Here is a 20,192-nt window from a genome sequence, read left to right on the forward strand (position 1 = left end):
AGTATCCTGGTGACCAGGTTCAAATCCTTCAAATCAAATAATGTCATACCTAATAGCCAGAATGCACTACTTGGCCTAGTATGCAAGGCCCAAGTTGCCTAACAAGGCAGTGAGTTTTGTTATTTCCAAAAATTTCTTTCATATTGGTTTATTTGAGTTAATATTATGAACATTAATTACTAAGTTATGTTAGGTTTGGATAGTTTAGGGTAAGTTAGGTTTGGTTATTTTTCTACATTAGTTTTAACTCAAATAAAAAATAAATAAAATCATATGTAATATAATGGAAAGCTTTCAATCCATAAGAAAAAATTAGAAAGATAAAAAAAATCAGGGAAACTCAGCTTGTTAGGCAAATCAGGCCTTGCATACTAAGCCAAGTAGGTAAAGGATAATATCCATAAGGTTGAAAATGGGAAACAGATTCACAGAAAATGTAAAGGAAATGTGTGAAACATTAAACAAAAAGTTCCAAAGTGTGTTTGTACAAAATGAAATCTTCACAGAACTAGACAAAATAAGAATTCCAGAGAACAACATAGAGCACATAGAGGTATCTAAAGATGAAGTGGAAAATATGCTCAAGGAGCTAAGTAAGAACTAGGCAGTTGGTCCAGATGGAGTTTCACCATGGATTCTGAGAGAATGTGCATCTGAGCTCAGCATTCCACTGCTCCTGACTTTTTCAGGCATCCCTGTGTACAGGAGTCGTAGCAGACGCATGGAAAATGGCAAACCTAGTTCCAATCTACAAAAGTGGCAGCAGGGAAGACCCCCTCAATTATAGACCTGTATCGTTTACAAGTGTAATAATCAAAATATTGGAAAAAATAATTAAAACTAAATGGGTAGAACACCTGGAGACAAATGATATTTTATCAGATCGTCAGTATGGTTTTCGATCTGGAAGATCCTGTGTAACAAATTTACTCAGTTTCTATGATGGAGCCACAGAGATTTTACAGGAAAGGGATGGTTGGGTTGACATCTATCTAGACTTACAAAAGGCTTTCAACAGAGTTCCACATAAGAGGTTGTTCTGGAAACTGAAACACATTGAAGGGGTGACAGGTAAACTGCTAACATGGATGAAAATTTTTCTACTGATAGCAAAATGAGGGCAGTAATAAGAGGAAGTACTGTATATCGGACTGGAGAAATGTCACAAGCAGAGTACCACAGGGTTCATTTCTTGCGCTGGTAATGTTCATTGTCTACTTAACGATCTACCAGATGGAATGCAAAATTATATGAACATGTTTGCTGATGATGCTAAGGTAATAGGAATGATAAGTAACTTAGATGATTGTCAACCCCTTCAAGAAGACCTGGACAGAATAAGTATATGGAGCACCACTTGGCAAATAGAATTTAATGTAAATAGATGCCATGTTATGGAATGTGAAATAGGAGAACATAGACCCCACACAACCTATAAATTATGTGGGAAATCTTTGAAGAAGTCTGATAAAAAAAGGGATCTAGATGTGGTTCTAGATAGAAAACTATCACCTGAGGATCACATTAAGAACACTGTGCAAGGGGCCTATGCTACACTTTCTAACTTCAGAATTGCTTTTAAATACATGGATGACGAAATACTAAAGATCACAACTATTGTTAGACCAAAGCTGGAATATGCAGCAGTTGTATTGTGCCCATATCTAAAAAAGCACATCAACAAACTGGAAAAGGTGCAAAGACATGCTACTAAGTGGCTCCCAGAACTGAAGGATAAGAGCTACGAGGAGAGGTTAGAGACATTAAATATGGCAAAACTAGAAGACAGATGAAAAAGAGGCGATATGATCACTACGTACAAAATAGTAACAGGAATCTATAAAATTGATAGGGAAGAATTCCTAAGACCTAGAACTTCAAGAACAAGAGGTCATACCTGGTTGATATCTGGTTGATGGGGTTCTGGGAGTTCTTCTACTCCCCAAGCCCGGCCCGAGGCCAGACTTGACTTGTGAGAGTTTGGTTAGATTTAAATTTAGATTTAAACTAACGAAACAAAGCTGTCGGAGAAATATAAGAAAATTCACTTTTGTAAACAAAGTGGTAGACGGTTGGAACAAGTTAGGTGAGAAGGTGGTGGAGGCCAAAACCGTCAGTAATTTCAAAGCGGTATATGACGAAGAGTGCTGGGGTGACGGGACACCAAGAGCGTAGCTCTCGTCCTGTAACTACACTTAGGTAATTACACACATACACATACAAACATACATATATATATATATATATTGTATATATTTTACAGTTTAATAATAATAAATATTTCTGATACAGCAAAAGGGCCAGTCTGGTACACCGGTTATCACAAATCACAGATGAAGCCTCAAGAAAAACTCTTGCAGACTCAATTGAGACTAAAGCAGATGGTGGGACTAGTATTGGAGCTGGGCTTTATGTGGCAGTTAAGAAGGTAGGCAGATTGAAAATGTGTTCGCGTAATAAAACATTTGTTACAGATTTTACATGATGCCAACATTGGCTATACTGTAATTGCTTTAATGGAGACAGAACAGTCTGCAAGTTGTGTAGAATTTTTATTTTTATTTGACAAGTTTTTAAAGTTAGAATTTTGATGATGAGCATTTTTCTTATTTCATCAGTTTCAGCAGGTTAACTGTGAGTGCTTGATTGGGACTTATATAAGAAGAGACATTTTCTGCAGTCATCAGTTCTCCATGCTAGCATGGCAAGCTTAAATTTGTGGTTTCTTCTTTGTCACGTTAGACATCTTGAAATAGTTGTCAGAATTGGTATTTTGTCTCGTACATGAAGTATTGAATGGTTTCACTTCCCTCATACATTATACTTCTTCTCTTCACTTCTGTTTGTGCCTGAATATTTCTAATTTCTACTTTTTATTATTATTATTATTATTATTATTATTATTATTATTATTATTATATTATATTATATATATATATATATATATATATATATATATATATTTATATATATATATATATATTTATATATATATATATATATATATATATATATATATATATATATATATATATATATAATATAATATATTTATATTTATATATATATATTTATTGACCAGCGGGAACGCTCGTCAGTCGAGACATCAGTACGTACAGCCACTAGCACGCACTGCATTTCGGGCAAGTCCTTAATCCTAATATTCACTGGAAAACGACCCCACCAAATTGTTTAACAACGTTAAACGTCAAATTGTTTAATATAATAATTTGTATTTATTTTCCCGACATCAGAAATAAATGTTTTACAGTATGATATAAAAAAAGAAGAGAAATTTTTAGATTTTTTTTTATGCACACCAAGAAAAAACCTAAAAACAGTTGTACAGGTAAAGGGTTAATATTCCATTTTATATTTTCAGATCCTGGCTAATGTGAAGAACCCTGTTATCCTGCTGATTACTGATGGTGAGGAAAATGAGAATCCCAGAATTAAAGATGTCCTACAGAATGTCCTGGACTCGGGTGTGCGCGTCATTACAGTAGCTTTTGGGTGAATACAGTATTCATTTTTCGGCTATATTACATATTACAAGATTACATATTATTTCCTGGGGGAGTCTCTTGTGACTCCCTAAAGCTACTATATTGATATAGTACTAGACTTCAGGTGCCATCAGTGGTGGAATTTTTATAAGCCTTCTGGGGATCACGAGCCAGAACCTGGCCCCCCCCCCCCCTCAGAGAAATGCAGGGAGCAGTGACACTATGAAAAATTTAATGTAAATTTATTCATGTTTGCCACCACAAACGGAAGACACTCAGTTACCAAAACAAAACAAACTACTGCTTGGTTAGAAATGAGACCTCAACCTCCAAACTTCCCAAAAAATTCCCCCAGCAATATAAACAAATGATCGAAAATTCATGAAATTAACTTGCGCTAGTTTGCCCCACCTCCACCCCTCGTATGTGGGGAGGAGGTAGACATACCGGATTAGCTGGCTGCTGCACCACTAGGTCCTATGCTCTTAGGTCTTAGGTCTTAGTCTAGGTCTTAGTCTCCTGTGTCTCAGGCTCCTGTGACTCAGGTTGTCCATAGTGTCATTAAATCTAGCCAGCCTGCTGTCTATACCCTCATGCCCATGATGTTAGGAAATATGCTGCTCTTTCAGCTGTCTTTGGCAATATGTCTTAGGATGATATTCTGGTGCGGGGATTTTGGAGCTCGAACAGAATCCTGGCCGCCAGGTATCTCATGAGCGTCCCGGGCCCTCTGCGGCTTTGTGTTGCTTTGGAACGACTGTCACTGCTGTCTGTCTCTTCCTCGCATTGAAACCTGAAGTGCTGTCACCTTCCGGGTATGTCCCTGTTCTTCCTTCTCTGTGGGTAGTTAGCTTCAAGGAGCTGACAGGGCTCCCACACAGAAAACCAGCATTGAATGTACAGTAATGGAATGTCAGTTTCTGGAAAGCAGTGGAGGCTCCTTAACTCCCCCCCCCCCTCCCTCCCTCCCTACCTCTCTCCGGTTGGCAGTTTTCATCATTCAAGAACAAGATGGTGGGCATCCAGGCTCATCCAAGCTGGCAACCCCTCCACCCTGTGGGGGGGCTAGTTGAACAAAGTGTTGCTTGTTTGTTTTCTTTGCAGGGGAGTTCTTTTGCTCTTTTGACGATGTCAGTCGCATTTTTAACTAGACAGTGGTCTGTTTTGTTTCACCTACTTTGCTAGGGGCCTTCCCTGGTCAATGGCAAGTATGACATACTTTAAATGTAGTTTATTTACATAAATAAATTTACATAAAATCTTTCATAATGCCACTGCTCCTTGTGCCTCTCTGAAGGGGGGCCAGGTTCTGGCTTGGGATTCCTGGTAGGGCAATAAGAACCCCATGACTGATTGCACCTTGTAGTCTAGAACTATATGGGTATAGTCGCTTCAGGGGGCACCGAGACTCGCCCATAAATTGGTGTATCATTACATTCAATGCTGGTTTTGTAACAAAAGAAATGTTATGGATGCTACAGTATTTCATCAACCTAAAATCATAGCAGTTATGTGTATTATTTGAGTTTTTTTTTTATCTTCTAGGGCAGAAGCTGATCCAAAATTAGAAAAAATTGCAGAGATGACTGGTGGTAAAACATTCACTGTTAATGATATTGATGAGGGCCATATGCTGGAGGATGCCTTTGATGGAGCTCTCACTTACCAGCCGCCACCGCCCCGCAGTAACACCACTGTCACGGTTAGATCACGTTGAATTTTCTTAATTTTCAACTCATGATGTTTCAACTCATCCTTGCGTTTAGACAGTATTTTTTGTAATTATGTGGACCACCATACATATATTGACATAATTGGCAATTAAGTACAGTAGTAGAATTTGGTACTGTTCACTTTATAGTAAAAAAAAAATAAAGCAAAAAACTAACTTAAATATTCCTAGGCCTAGTATAGTACATATATGTACTATGCAACACAAATGCAAACAAGCTTGAATGGTCCCCAAGGATATATGCAAATGAAAACTCCACACCCCAGAAGTGACTCGAACCTGGACCACCAGGAGCACATTGCAACTGGTGTACACGGTACCTTAAACCACTTGACCGTCAGTACTAATACGGCCTAGTAGTTGATACACAAGTGTTAGTAGCTTTAGGGTGTGCCACAAGGGGCTCTCCCTCAGAAAGTCATGTATTTCCTCATATTTGAATTTCATATTACAGTACTGTACTGTATTGTAATTAAATTCGGGTTTTATCTATTGGCTCCTGAAAGTTTGTTAGAAGAATTTCCTCTAATTAAAGGTTCTTTTCTTACATCTGTACTAGATAAAGTACAAACATTAGAAAAGAACCTAGGCAAAGTACAGCCAGAGAAATGTCAAATTTTGATCATTTTGCCATTTCAATTCTGAATATAATTTTAGTAAAATTGATAATTATCACATGATATATGCCACATATGTCTCAGACAAACTATATTTGTTATATAAAGTAAGCCATCATACAAGGGTTAAGATGTGTTAGTGTTGATGCATTATTTAAACCATAAGAGGTTTTGTAAGTTAAACATAATCTTGATAAGTTTTGACATAAACCATTAATTTTCAGATTCATGAAGAAGTTTACAGAGGCACTGAACGGTATGCTGGTTCAAAATTTAATGTAGACTTTACAATTGGGAAAAACCTGGTTCTGAGATTAGACACTGATGATCGACAACATATTGTTCATGAACCTCATATGGTGCGTCCTGATGGAAATATTGTTGGTGGTGCTGTTTTTGATCCAAATACCTTCACATGGATCCTTACTGTACCATTAGCAGAGGTAAGTACAAAATTAACAGAGTCAGGTCTTTTAAATTTTAAATACTCTAGTATAAATACCCCAGTATATGTACTAAGGACAGACCTTTAGGTGTAAGGCAGACCTTTAAGTGTTAAATGTAATGAAACACCAATTTCTGAGTGAGCTCCAGTGGCTCCCTGATGCTATACACTGAGGTGGTTCCCATCTACCAGGACGCAGTAGCCGTGACATTCTTAGGCTTACCAGGAACCAGAGCCAGAATTTGGTCCCCCCTCACAGAGGTGCAAGGAGTAGTGACATTTTGCCACCTCACCAGGGAAGGCATACTGAAAGTCAGCAAGTTGAAACAAACCACTGCTGGATTCAAGAGAACGAAGCCTCAGAACCCACATAATGAACTCCCCCAACTACAGTACAGTATGTAAACAAATTATCAAATCTCTCGAAACTAGTGTGAGCTCATTTGCCCTACCTCCCCTACTCGTTTGGTAGGAAAAGGAAGAAGGGCTTGTCACCTACCGGAGCCTAAGCTGTCGGTTCTGAAGCAGATGCATAAACAAGACCTACCTGATGACCTGGAAGGGAGGAGGGGGTTCCAGGAGTCACGGAGGCTTGCCCCGAAATTGGCATTTCATTACATTCAACACTGGTTTTTTGGGGGGTGCCCCCTTGTGACTTTCTGAGGCTAAATGCCCATGGAAAAGGAAGAGCACAAGGGAAATAGACAGGAAGGAGGGAGCACCACAAGTTAGGATGAAGAAGATACTCCTGGATACTCCTCCTTCCCCCCTAACAATCAACAATGTTGATTGAAGTCTTTAATAATTTTCAGTTACAAAGAAAAGGAAATAACAGTTAGGTCAGAAAGAGAAACAAAAGAAGTAAAAGTAGTAGATAAAATTGTTGGGCTAGTGGAAGGCCTTTTACAATTAAAGATAATAAGAATGGTAATGTTTTCTCACAGACAAATAATGTAGGATAAAAACACACACTTATGTATTTGTGTATTTTATGTATAGATTTGAAGTAAGCCAAGTCTTCTTGCACGAGTGCTTTATCCAGGTCTGAGTATATGGTTAGAACGAGACTTGCAGTAGCAACCGTATTAATGGTCAAGATGTAAGTCTTCAACCTAACCATAAATATACTCAGACCTTGATAAAGCACTCAGGAGAGTGTGAGAAGACTTGGCTTACTTCAAATCCTTACGCATAATACAAAAATACATAAGTGTGGGTTTTTATCTTAACGCAGAAAATAATGTCTGTGACTACAGAAGAATTGATAGGTACGAAAAAGAAAAAGATCGGCCCTTATGGATTAAGTTGTCTCCAGATAAGACAACTCTGGCAATGGCAATGCAAGGGCAGTGCTAAGGAGCACACAAGGAAGGTAACCCTGAGCACATGCAGCTCCAAGCCCTCTACAAGCCAGGCTCATGCTACACTGTAAGTACAAGAGCTGTTTTTGGTTTTTGCCTTTGGTGGCCTTTCAACAGTGGAGCATGTACAGAAGAGAGGCAACCTGGGAACCACTATAGCAATCGGGTGACCCCAACCGTATCATTGTAGAAACTGACAGCTCAGACCCCTGGAGGTAGTGAGCCCCCTTTTTTTCCTTCCCCCCCCAAATGAGTGGGGTAGATGGGGCGAAAAAGCTCACACTAGTTTCGAAAGATTAAGAAGAGTATGAGTACAAGTGTGGGAGTAGATTCAAAGGAGCAAAAGGAAACATGAAAAGCACGGAAAGCCATCTCTAGCATCACCCTTATATCAGTTCTGTTATATCTAGTGAACTAGATATATTATCTAATACAGTACTGTAATTCTAGATAATATATCTAGAATTAATCCTCAAATTATGTTACAATGTACCTGTGGAGAATTCTTGAATCTTACAGTAATGTACCTATTAATTTTCTTCAAATTTTCTTACAATGTATCTGTTAACATTCTTCAAATTTTTCTACACATTATCTACTTAAAATTATCTGTTAGATTAAGGACCTGCCTAAAATGTTATGTGTGTTAGCAGCTTTACAAGACTGTAAAAACATTAATCCTATGAACTCTCATAAACCCAAAATATTCTGAATAATCTGTTCACCAGATTAGATGAACATAAGAATTTCAGCAAAGCTGTGTTCTTTATATTAACAAATGGAAAAAGGCAAGCACAGTTCCAGTCTACAAATATGGTAGCATAGAAGACACCCTAAAATCATATACCTATATCATTAACAATTGTGGTCTCTTTTTGGCATTATGTTTATTCTTTTGAGATTCTTCAGCATTTCTTCAAGTGTTAAAGTTTTCATTATTAATATTCAAGTTTATTTCTATTTATTAAGTTACCTAAAATTATCAGGAAGGGGAATGGAAGTGGCGCGTGGGATTATCAGGATCACCAGATAATTTTATTCGTGTGAAAGTGACTGCCCAGACTCGTGATCCTACTGTCCACCCCATCACTACAAGGGCATGGGTGAGGACCTCAGTCATGATTGGCTCGTCTTGTTCCTTTCAAGGCTTAATCTATTGTCAGAAGAAACTTTTAGTATTATATCTTTATACTGTTCTAGAAAATATATAACACAGTATAAGCCTTAGTGCATTTGTTCCTCAGAAATTATTTAAAGTTAACAGAAAGACAGCTAAAGTCTGCAATTTATAATAAATAATTACCTAAGAGTAATTACTTAAGCCACTTCTCATAGGCTGCTTATAATTCTGTACACATCTTTTTCCTAAGTTATCTCATTACTCTCATTATTATGATATATTGTCAGATAAGCAGTGGTACCCGGGAAGTCAATGCCACAAGAGACAGAGTGATCATCTATGCTGAAGTTAAACAAGGAAATAACCCTGTTGTCAATGCTGATGTCAGGTTTGAGCATCCCAACTGATTCTTGCTTTTGTCATGCAGATACAGATCAGATATTAGAAATTGCTGTAATACTGTATTTGTTTGTATACTAAAAAACAAATTATATAGTTTTTTTTTACACAAAATTATAATTTGAAATATGTATTGAATGGTACATTGTAGAGCTTTGGTAACACCACCTAGTGAGTTTGAGCCTGATCAAGAATACATACTTTTGGACAATGGTCAAGGAGCAGACATTCAATCTGGAGATGGTATATACTCCCGGTACATGACGCATTACTCTGCAACTGGCCGCTACAGTGTCAAAGCTCAGGTAAATTTTCGGCTAATTATTTTTTATTTAGGTACTTGATAATTTGCATGACTGTGATATTCCCTTAGTTTTCTGTTTACATGGTTGAGAGAAGGACAGTAACAACAAGAGAAACTAAAAAACTACATAATACAATGAGGCGTTCATTGCATTCATTGCTGGGTTTTTCTCTCTTTGGTTTGTTGCCTATTGTTTCTATGAAGGTATTTTTGCTTAATTTTGTGAGAAAGTGAGATACTAGCTGATTACAGTGTCTGATGAGCAATTGAGATTAGTTTTAAGAATGTGAGGCATTTACTGGTAAGAGTAGAGGTACTGGTAAGTACAAATGTAATTATATGCAAAGTGGCACTCGTAAGTAGAGGTACTGATAAATACTTTAACTCTTTTCACACAGGTTACAGATGGAGGAACAGCAGTTATTAATAGAGGTTTCCTCACTTCATCTCAACGTAAACGACGTTCAGCTGAAAATGATGAGGATTTTGAAGGTAAAGATATTTCTTGATGATTAATTTGTATAAAGGTTTTGGAAATTTATTTTTATTGCCCAACAAATGTTTTTAAATTCTTTATTTTTTCATTGTCTTTTCCCCTGCTTGTCTACATTATGGTTCTTTCTCGTGAATACAATAGCAGTATTTTCTATGCACATATTTTCCTCTGACACTATCAGGTTGTAAGTGTAAATTTGTGAGGTGAAATCTTAAAATATTTTTAATCTGGTTATAAAAGAGTATACAATCTTCTCAAAAATGATGATGAAGCCACTTACCCCTCATCCTTTCGACCTAACCAAACAATCTCCCCATCTAAATTTTCCCTAAATAGAATTTATAGAACAAATTACCAGGATCTCACCTGATGTGGTATTACTGGAATGTTTCACGTGACGGTTAGACAATAATAATAATAATAATAATTTTAAATTTATGTAAAATACATCTGAAATATGATATAGTTACCATAGAACTATTACCATAGGGCCAACAGCAGGCCTACTTAGGCCTCCATGGAATAATTTCTTATTTTATTTAATTTTTTGGATACAGTATAGTACCACTTTGAGAAGGTGTTAGGAAACAACATACCAAAGTTATTTTGTCTACAGTTGACAATGTTACTCTCCTGACAGAAAGACCTGACTATTGCTGTGGAAGTCACATCCCCCTGCACCATAAAAATACTCAGGTCACTGGCACCTTCAACAGAATATCTGTCGCTGGGTCAGTTAAGGTGAATATTTTGTTTTTGAATTTTGTTGTAATTTATATAATTGTTCTTCCAGCAGTGTAATTTTTTCAGTAAATTTCTGTTGCTAAAAATCAGTCTTAGTTTTATCTTAATGGTACACTTAAAAATACAGTAATCTGGATTATATCTTTCACAGCCCAATTCAGATTATCGAGAAAACTGGATTTCTGGAAATTACCCATTTCACAATAACCACAGTACAGTGGTTAAAGGCACCAGCATGACACTGACAAGGGGCAACAGCTAAAAGCTCTAAAATCCACACCTGCTCTTTTTTTTCATCCATTGAGTAGTATATCCATAGACACTTAGAGATTAAAATACAGCTGGAAAAAATCTTCATTACTTATTGGTAAGAGGTAATATTTCAGAAACCACAGGCTTTGTCCCAAAAAAGACCACTAGAGATGGTGGCCTTCAGTCAAATAAAGATAATTTACATAAGATGCAGATAAGTGTACCATTTTCAATAGGTAACAGAGATTCCAGTGATAGACAATCAGCCTCCAGCAGCAGTAAGGGATCTTCACATTGTTCTCCTGGATGATATACAGACTGATACTCTCTCAAGTTTTTACAATGTCAGTCTCAGTTGGACTGCTCCTGGAGATGATCTAGATGTTGGTAATGGTAAGTGAAATTGGTAGTTTCATTTAAATTAAGAGTTTCTTTCATGTATGCAGTAACCATGAGAGCATAACATAATATTTATTATTAATACAATAAATTAAACTTACATTTCTTGATATTAACAACTCTTATTCATGCCTGTACTTTGTCACTTCAGCATCATCTTACATACTTCGTATGACAAAAAATAGAAGTGACTTGGCAGAGAAGTACTTTAATAATGCATCCAAGGAGACTCTAATCGACACGAGTGGGTACCCATTCGGTGTTGAAGCTGGAGAAAAAATTAACATAACCCTGAAACTATTCCTTGTAAGTGATGTTACGTTCTACTTGGCTCTTCGGGCAAAGGATGAAGCGGGAGGAGAAAGGTCAGTTTATCTAGAATTTGTATAGAGTGTATAGTGTTTACAGTTGCATATGCACCTGGCATTTATTATCTCCCTCTAGCATGGCCTTGTAAACATTATTTGTTTACAAAGCCATGAGCAGTCTTGTAAACAGACTGCTAAATTAATTATGCAGTTAGTTTGTGCAAAATATTTGGGACTAGGCTGAAGTTTAATAATTGGTTAAAATTGAGATTATTACATATACTGTACCAGAACTACTTAATAATTTGTAATGGTGCTTAAAAATGTAGGTAATTATATAATGTGTATATATATAGTGTAATGACAGAAAAAACAGTTGGTTTGATTGTTATAAGAATATAACATTCTGCCCATATTAGTGACTCAAATATATTTGTGCATACAGATGTTCCACATATTTTATTACATTAATTTCTCAAATAACACTATTGAATAATGTTTAATAATATATAAGTACAGTAATATTATTCAATATTACGAAAAAAAAAATGTAAACAAATCCTTGACTTAAAAATGTGTAAAAATATATTTGAGGCAACTCTTGCTACATGCCTGATCTGGGCAATTGTTATTGGGCGATGGCTCCACGAACGCTCATAAATTGTGATGTCATCACAAGCTTTCTATGCTCCAACATGGTCAAAGTAAATGATACATTAAAATAATAATAAAAAAATTATATCAATGTATTTTTCATTTTAACTAGAAAGAAAAATATATTTTTTTTAATTTTTATCTTGCACACCTGTGGGTTGTTAGCTATAAACAGGTGTGCAGTCCTGGGGATTAAATAAGTTTATATCATTACCATAAAAGTATGGTAATGGTATAAATTTCAGATGAAAAATTACATTACAATGAACAAATCCACAAGGGCCGTGAGAGAGGATTTCTGTGTATTGAAGTAAGGGCGTTGAGGTAGAATATCTGTTTGACCGAGGCCGGGTGCATGGGGGAAACCCTGATTGTGCTTCGGAGACGCTTCGGGAGCCTCGTGAGGGCAGTAGCACTTCAGGTTGCAATTCTTTTACTATGCCGTGGTACAGTTGACCAAGGCGCATCTGGGAACATCCCGTGCATAGGTTCGAACCCTCATCACAGCCCTTGTGGATTTGTTCGTTTGATATATGATGCAATTGTGATTTATGTGTGTACATTACAATACAGTATTTGTTTTTTAGTATTTACAAACCATAGTACATAAATGTATTGTAGATATATATTTTTTTCAGCCCTGTGTCCAATATTGCAGTACTACGATTAGAAGTTAACCATCATCTTCTACAGCCAGAATATCCCCAGCTGTTGCTGCCTGTTTGGGCAATAACACTGATTCTTGCCCTCTTGGTGCTGTTAATTATTTTTGTGTCAGTAATATTGGCATCAAGAAAGTATGGTAAATATGAATGTGTGCAAGTTGAAACTTGAGATACAAGATTCAGAGTGCCAGTTTTATAATAAATTTTATATTTTTGTTATATGTGAATACTGTATGATGTTAATGCTGTAATTTTTTAATGTAAATTTAACTTATGTTATATTGGTTGAAATACTGTACCTGTATATTGATAAAGGATGTATAAAATGCAATATATATAGTATATAATAACATAAATGTGCATAGATAGAGATCTTGATATAGGCAACCTTGTCATATTTGGACTCGTCAGAGGAAGGGGTCATTACAATATGATTGCTACATCTGCATTACTGCACACTTTTTTTTTTATTTGCAACCCAGCCCCAATAACTTAAAATGGTCGTTTTTAAGATTTTTCTTGAAACGGTCTGAGGGGTGGCACCTTCCTTGGGTGTAAAAATTATATTTATTTCCTTTTTAATTTTGTTCAATTTTATGGTATGGACTAAGATATTAATCTACTGATAATATTTAAAGCTGCAACCAGGTCTCAGTAGTACAGTCGGGTTTATTCTCAACTCGCAGTTGAGAATTCTAGGTTCGAATCCTAGGCGAGTCAGAAATGGTTGGGCGCATTGGGGCAATAGGAGTTAGTAAAATAAAATAAATAAATAAATAAATAAATAATTATATATATATATATATATATATATATACTGTATATATATCTAAGTTATTATGATTAGGTAGCATGTTGATATAAGTGTAAAGCTTTGATCACCCACCGTGATGGCTGATTGAGCAGCCATCAAGGCCCTGATCTGTTTTTTCCTATATTTATATATTTATCAAATATATCCATCATATTTATCAAATACATCATTCATGCAACTTAAGTATTAATAATGAGATAAAGCAATGAGTTTTAGTTTAAACAGTTAAATCCACTGTACTGTAAGCCTGCTACGAGAGGATGTGGCAGCTCAGCATCAAGAACGGTCAAGCAGTACCTCGCTGTCTACCGACATAATATAATTGAATATTTTGTCTTCTTGCACTTATGTTTAAGACATTTCAAAACATAAGCGGTTGTCCCATCACTGAATTGTACCCATAATAGTCAAATCAAATACCGGACGAGTTTGAATACAGTATATTATACTAGACTTTTGAGTACAGTACAAGGTTGCCTGTATTTTTATATAAATATATATTACATGATTATACTTCAGAGTGAATTTGTGTAATGCTAAAAAAGGGCATGGAGAAAGTGTCCACTTTGAATACTGTATATATTTGTGTTAATTATATTATTATTATTATTATTATTTTTACTTAATGTACATTAGCTTTTAAGTTTTTTTGCAGTAACTTTATTAAAAGGTTAATCACTGATGACCTCAATACAGGTCAATTGCTAATCACTGATGTTCTCAGTACAGGTCAATTACCAATCACTGAAGACTTTTGTACATGTCAACAGGTTTTTTATATTGAAGTTGACAAATTGAATTGGTGAAATACCTATCATATGACCTCCAGATATCCAAGTAATCCAGTCGTGCTACTTTCTTAGACCTAAAATGGCTAAACTTAGTAAACTTAGTTCATGAGCTAGCCAGAAATGGGGCACACTGTACACACTGTCTATCATGTCATCAAGTTGCTCTTGACCATTGTAAAACAAATTTGTCCTATTGTCATGCTAATGATTTTTGCAAGATTATTATTGTAATTGTTTTCATAAGTGAGGCAGTAGTGCTAATAATAGTTCAGCTAACAATTCAGGAAATGATCCAAAGAAAAGAGTATATAAGCCCTACTGTAGTTAGTAATATTAAGCAGAATATTTCAATCATTTGAAGCACTGAACATGGATATCCTAGACTAAACATAAGCAGTGAGATAACAGTTCCACTGTTATCTTGAGGTTATCTCAAGATAACCTCAAGATAACAGTGGAAAAACAATTTGAGTTGAGATTTCAAGTCCAAGAGTAAATATAATGTTGCCTGTCTAGCAAATCTTAACTTGTAGATGTTCATGAAGTGGTTTTGGAGTGGAATAAGGGAAACATAAGTGAAGGTAGAGGCTATCCTGTGCCAGATTGGGTAATTTGTTTTTTGTTTTGTTTTGCAGTTTATTACATTCAGTGCTGGCTTTTTGGTAGAAATGCAATTTTATAGTGTAGTGGCTAGTGAAGTTAGCTCTCAACCTATTGGATCCAAGTTAGATTCCGGAGCATTTCCTTACATCTAATGTACTTGTTCACCTAACAGTAAATAGGTACAGTACTTGATATTTAGGTGATTGTTGTGTGTTGACGTGGAGAAGGTCATTCATTGGCCTAAGGAGGACTTTTATTAGAGGGACTGGTGATGGTGGCCTTCTATATATACTGTATTGAGTCTGTCTGGCAATCTAGATCATTTGCAAACCTGGATCAGAAAATAGAAAAAAATGCAAGAGGTTTACTAAATAAATTTCTTATTTTATCAAACTGTCATTATAAGGCTTTCAGAGGAAAACCATATATTTTGCAGCCAGTAAGGCACAAAATAACATCAGCATGAAAAATTGGCCTATATAAAAATTTACAAAACTGTATAGTTCTTACATATGAGACATTATAAAACAAGTGCATATTATATCCTTCAAAACTGGCAGAAAATTTTGAATTGTATCTCCATTTCCTTGCAGGAGTCACTGGAGGTGGTAGAACACTCGTATTCAGCTTCAATATGTCTTAACGTTTGACATTTGAATATTTGAAGGTATTCAATGACCCTTTATGAGTGCGCTTAATTAATCACATGCACAAGCTTACTTTACTGCTGTTCTTGCTAATGATCTGTGCAGGAAACTGTGCTGGTTTCCTTCTTGTACTTTCCATTTTTAATTCAAAGGGTAATCAGTTATCTACTTAAGGTACTTTATCATTAAAGAATGTACTTTACTCGCCTAGTTGTGCTTGCAGGGGGATGAGTGAATGCTTCTTGGAACTCTTCAGAGTAGTCTGAGGAGTTATTGAAAATATTGTTCGTACTGTATTTAGCTAGGCATCACTATCACTATTTAATTGTTTTATTCTTTTTTATTTGTCATCTAGGGATTTTTTTTTTAGATGGCTTACATCAGAAAAGCTTTTTTCTTGGTTATCATGTTCTTTTTCAGTTAAATTCTTCTTATATGGGCCTATATATGGCTTGATAATATCAGTGTTTAATAATTAAATTAGTCATGAAATAAGCCCTGTTGGTACATAAGTGTCTGTGGAATTAGATCTACAGTACTGTACTTAAAATTTTGAATATGTAATTAAAAATATTTTTCCAAATAAACAGATTGGTTTAGTTAGCCTACTCAATGTATATAAGGCTTATAAAACACCTCTCAGATGGCATTCATTACAAGATGTTTTGCCATTTACCACAGGATGCTTTCAGTATTTGCTGGGTACAGTATTTAAAATTATGTTTGGATGACGAAGTCTGTCATTTGGACAGTGGCCAGCACAGTCCCAATGTGCTGGCCACTGTGCAATCATAATACTTGTATTCAAGTCCCAGGTTAATCCCAGCAACAGGACACATACATTTCTGCACCATTTCCTTTCAACTCGTGCCTCTGCCTACCTAATAGTAAATTGATACTCGGAAGTTAGGTTGCATCCTGGGGAAAATCTGTATTTGGCCTGGGAGACCTCAATGAGCCTAAACAGGCTTAACTTTCCATAGCGTTGGGAAACCATACCAAACACCAACCCTGTTCACTGCTTGGCTTACATAGATGATTTAATTGTATATTATTACTGACAACACAATTTAGCACAGCATCCTCAATGCAAACAGCACTCGCCCTCCTCACTGACTAGACACAATAATGAAAGCAGAAAATCAGCAACAATATAACATGTTTCCAAATCTTCATTAAAAAATAATTGTTGAAAAGCCCACCCCTAATGATAATGAGAACACTACTACCTTAGAATGCACTTTGATTCTCCACTCCTTACCCAGAGAACCCACATAAGACATCTGAAATAAGCCGCCCAACCAAAACTCTCAATCTTTAATGCCCTCAGCACTTCCTGGGAAGCACACCACAAAATACTGCTCTGCTTCTAAACAACAAACACTCAAAGTCAGCTCAACTACTGTTGGCAGGCATATATCATCTGCGGCAATGACTAGCCTCCAGAGACTGCAAGTCACTCAAAACATTGCCATGCTCGCTGAATTAGCATCAGTGGCGCACTGTGTTCATTTCCTACACCTAATCCTTCAAGTGGGACAGTTCTCACAAGTCAAGCCACAGGAAACGACAGTGTGTACAAACTATCAGGCTTCTGCTGCGGTGCACACTCAACACATCCCTGCCAACCAAAATTTAACCTGTAAAACCCTTGTATACTCACCACCCATCCTCAACCTTTCATTTATATTTAAAATTTTAGCAGGAATTATCAACAGATATGTGTAAAGTATGTGAATTAGATGTTATGTCATCACAGTGAAACATCTGAAAAAAAAATTAAATATTTATCAAACCCTGTAAGAGATGAGTAACCAACAGAGCTAATTACTGTATATGATATTTTGATTTAAAATTACCTAACATGGTAACTAGTGCTGTTGGTTAGTAATCCATCCATGTATCTGACCATTCTGTTTCTGTAATAAATAAATGACTCATAGTATTTACTACACATAATGTTTCCAATTTGGTTTTGTAACTTCATTAGGTGGAAAGTTGAATATAATACAGTAATGTACAGTAACCATGAGGACTTCAGAAAATACTGTATATTAAATAAGCAAAAATAAAAAATAATAGTTCTTAATTTCTAACTTATTATTACAATCTATAAGTGCTGTATATACATATATATGACAACTATAAATACTTAGTAGATATAAGGTATGTCATGACTAATCTTCAAATGTTTGTACAAAGACAAACTTTTACTGTAAAAAAGTCTAAATCAGTTTTGGTGAGTTAAGTTACCAGTTTATACTGTAAATCTTTTTCTGACTATTATTATTTCTGCCAAAGAAATTGATTAATACTGCAATTGCTCGGTAATTCCAATTCCAGTAACCCAAATATCCAAATACTGTACAGTAATCTGAATAAATTCCTGTTAGTGTTTAAATTGAACCCAAATAGGAATTTGGATTACTAAAATTTCTCCCAAACAAAAACCTGAATAAATTAAAAAAATTGAGTTCTTGACCTCAGTAAACCAAATTTTTATTTGTATAGAAATTCCTGCAGAACATCTAATCTGAATAAATTTGAGTTTAAGTGATTGACTTCTCAATTCAAATAGAAATTTGGGCCACTGAAATTTCTACAAAACAAAAACCTGAATAAAGTCATTTTTTTCAAGTTTTTAGATTCCCAGTAAAAAATTTTTGGATAACTCTAATGTCCTGCTAATTTAAATGTAGATGGGTCCCATATAATTCAGATTACCGAGTCTAGACAGTACTGTACTTTTTATATAAATATAATGCTGGTAGTGGAAAGGCATTTACCATATATTATAGCAGTTATGCAGGTGTGAACACTGTATAGGTAAATGAATGAATGACATTGTTTATTGAAGTAGCACAATGAAATAAACATCAAATAATTTGGATTTTTTTTTAACTTTTTAATAATACCACTGGTTAATGATTTAATTCTTTAACATCAATCTTGCTATATGATTAGACATTACAGTACCTTATGCCAATACAGTATATTGAAAAGTTAGCTCAGATATGCAATGAAGAAAAACAATACTAAACCCACACACTATAAATAGGAAAAGTGTCAACATTTCATTGCATTCTAGACTATTATGGAATAAGGGCAGTTGTAACTTAATAATGGTCCTGAATTGACAAACTTTGTCACCGACTTTCCAATTTCTAATTTGTAGTTTGAGTATTCACTTATTCTAGCCATGTTACTTGAAGTAACACGTTAGAAAGAGGTTACAGTGGACCTTTAAGTGAGGTGCCTTACTTTCACCTCATCCTCAGGTACATATCGTGCAGCAAGAATCTTTGTAATCATTTGAACTCTGCCTTTGGCAATGTTAACAAGAGTGAGCGACACTCTTCACTTAGGGTCAGGCCAAATAAAACTTTAAAGATGAACTTTGGAGAGTTAATTTTTCAATTGTTACTCCTGTTCACAAGGTGGTACGGGGGACTGTGGGGTAAACAATAGGGTTTTATTTATAATAGATATTTACTAACCCACATGTCAGTTCACCCTTAAGTAGCGGACAGGGCTCTCCAAAGGTAACTGGAGTAAGAGCTCCCAACCTGGCTGGTGCCAGCCTGGCCCCCCAGGAAAGTATTCCAAAATCTGTCAGTCTAGAGTGATGGCAGCCTCACCAGGCCCATTGGTTAATGATTAATTCTTTAACGGTAACATTTATTTACAATCATTCCCACACCCACATAACAAAAGTTCTTGCTGTTGAAAGTTACTTTACTATCCTTTACTCTCCTTGTAATAGGAGTGGAGCGAGTATATTATTGGGATAATCTACTCGCTACAGTTGAGCGCACTGAGCGTCGGTACAGTATCTCGCAAGTGTCTGCTCTAGACCACACTTGAAAGTAGACTAGCCAATGTTCACTACACCGCTGCTTATATGCTCGGGCAACACCTCACCGTGTTGCCCAGGCAACGCCTCACCTCATTCATCTCCAAAGGTTGACAGGAATATTAACAATGCATTTGGAGCGAGTATATTATTGGGATAATCTACTCGCTACAGGAGCATGGACTCACATAAGGCAATACTAGAACATTAATCAAACACAAAGTAGCCGTTACACTTTACCAGTAAACCATATCCCCCATACACTGTATATTCTCTCAAAGCACTCTAGATGAGCCTAGAGGGGTCTGCAATTAGCATTTAAAATTCTCATACAAATTGTTTAGAAAAGGTTCTGAAGTATTCAGAAAGATTCAGAAGTTTGAAAGAAAGCTTGTCCCAAAATTGTGTGGGATGCGTTATGAAGAGAGACTGAAGAAACTAAACCTAACGACACTAGAAAAGAGGAGAGAGATAAGGTACAT

At 35.9% G+C, this 20,192-nt stretch overlaps 1 protein-coding gene across 9 annotated transcripts in view; it reads left to right on the forward strand.

Moving 5' to 3' along the window:
* Positions 1 to 18,742, forward strand: part of LOC123759361 (calcium-activated chloride channel regulator 1) — a 67,123-nt gene extending 48,381 nt beyond the window's left edge. For 6 of the 9 annotated variants that reach the window (XM_045744307.2, XM_045744306.2, XM_069335135.1 and 3 more), the window contains 13 exons: positions 2,293 to 2,428; positions 3,383 to 3,513; positions 5,052 to 5,208; positions 6,080 to 6,298; positions 8,648 to 8,764; positions 9,069 to 9,169; positions 9,332 to 9,485; positions 9,883 to 9,976; positions 10,621 to 10,721; positions 11,213 to 11,369; positions 11,527 to 11,740; positions 12,976 to 13,139; positions 15,804 to 18,742. In XM_045744307.2, the coding sequence (XP_045600263.1) occupies positions 2,293 to 2,428; positions 3,383 to 3,513; positions 5,052 to 5,208; positions 6,080 to 6,298; positions 8,648 to 8,764; positions 9,069 to 9,169; positions 9,332 to 9,485; positions 9,883 to 9,976; positions 10,621 to 10,721; positions 11,213 to 11,369; positions 11,527 to 11,740; positions 12,976 to 13,139; positions 15,804 to 15,853 (1,795 nt within the window). In that variant the 3' untranslated portion in view covers positions 15,854 to 18,742. Of the gene's footprint in view, positions 1 to 2,292; positions 2,429 to 3,382; positions 3,514 to 5,051; positions 5,209 to 6,079; positions 6,299 to 8,647; positions 8,765 to 9,068; positions 9,170 to 9,331; positions 9,486 to 9,882; positions 9,977 to 10,620; positions 10,722 to 11,212; positions 11,370 to 11,526; positions 11,741 to 12,975; positions 13,788 to 15,803 lie in introns of those variants that run through there. The other 3 variants (XM_069335133.1, XM_069335134.1, XM_069335132.1) reach the window with 2 other exon arrangements.
* Positions 18,743 to 20,192: the final 1,450 nt, after the last annotated feature.

Source organism: Procambarus clarkii, chromosome 32, assembly GCF_040958095.1.
Source record: "Procambarus clarkii isolate CNS0578487 chromosome 32, FALCON_Pclarkii_2.0, whole genome shotgun sequence".
In the NCBI taxonomy this organism is placed as follows: Eukaryota; Metazoa; Arthropoda; class Malacostraca; order Decapoda; family Cambaridae; genus Procambarus; species Procambarus clarkii.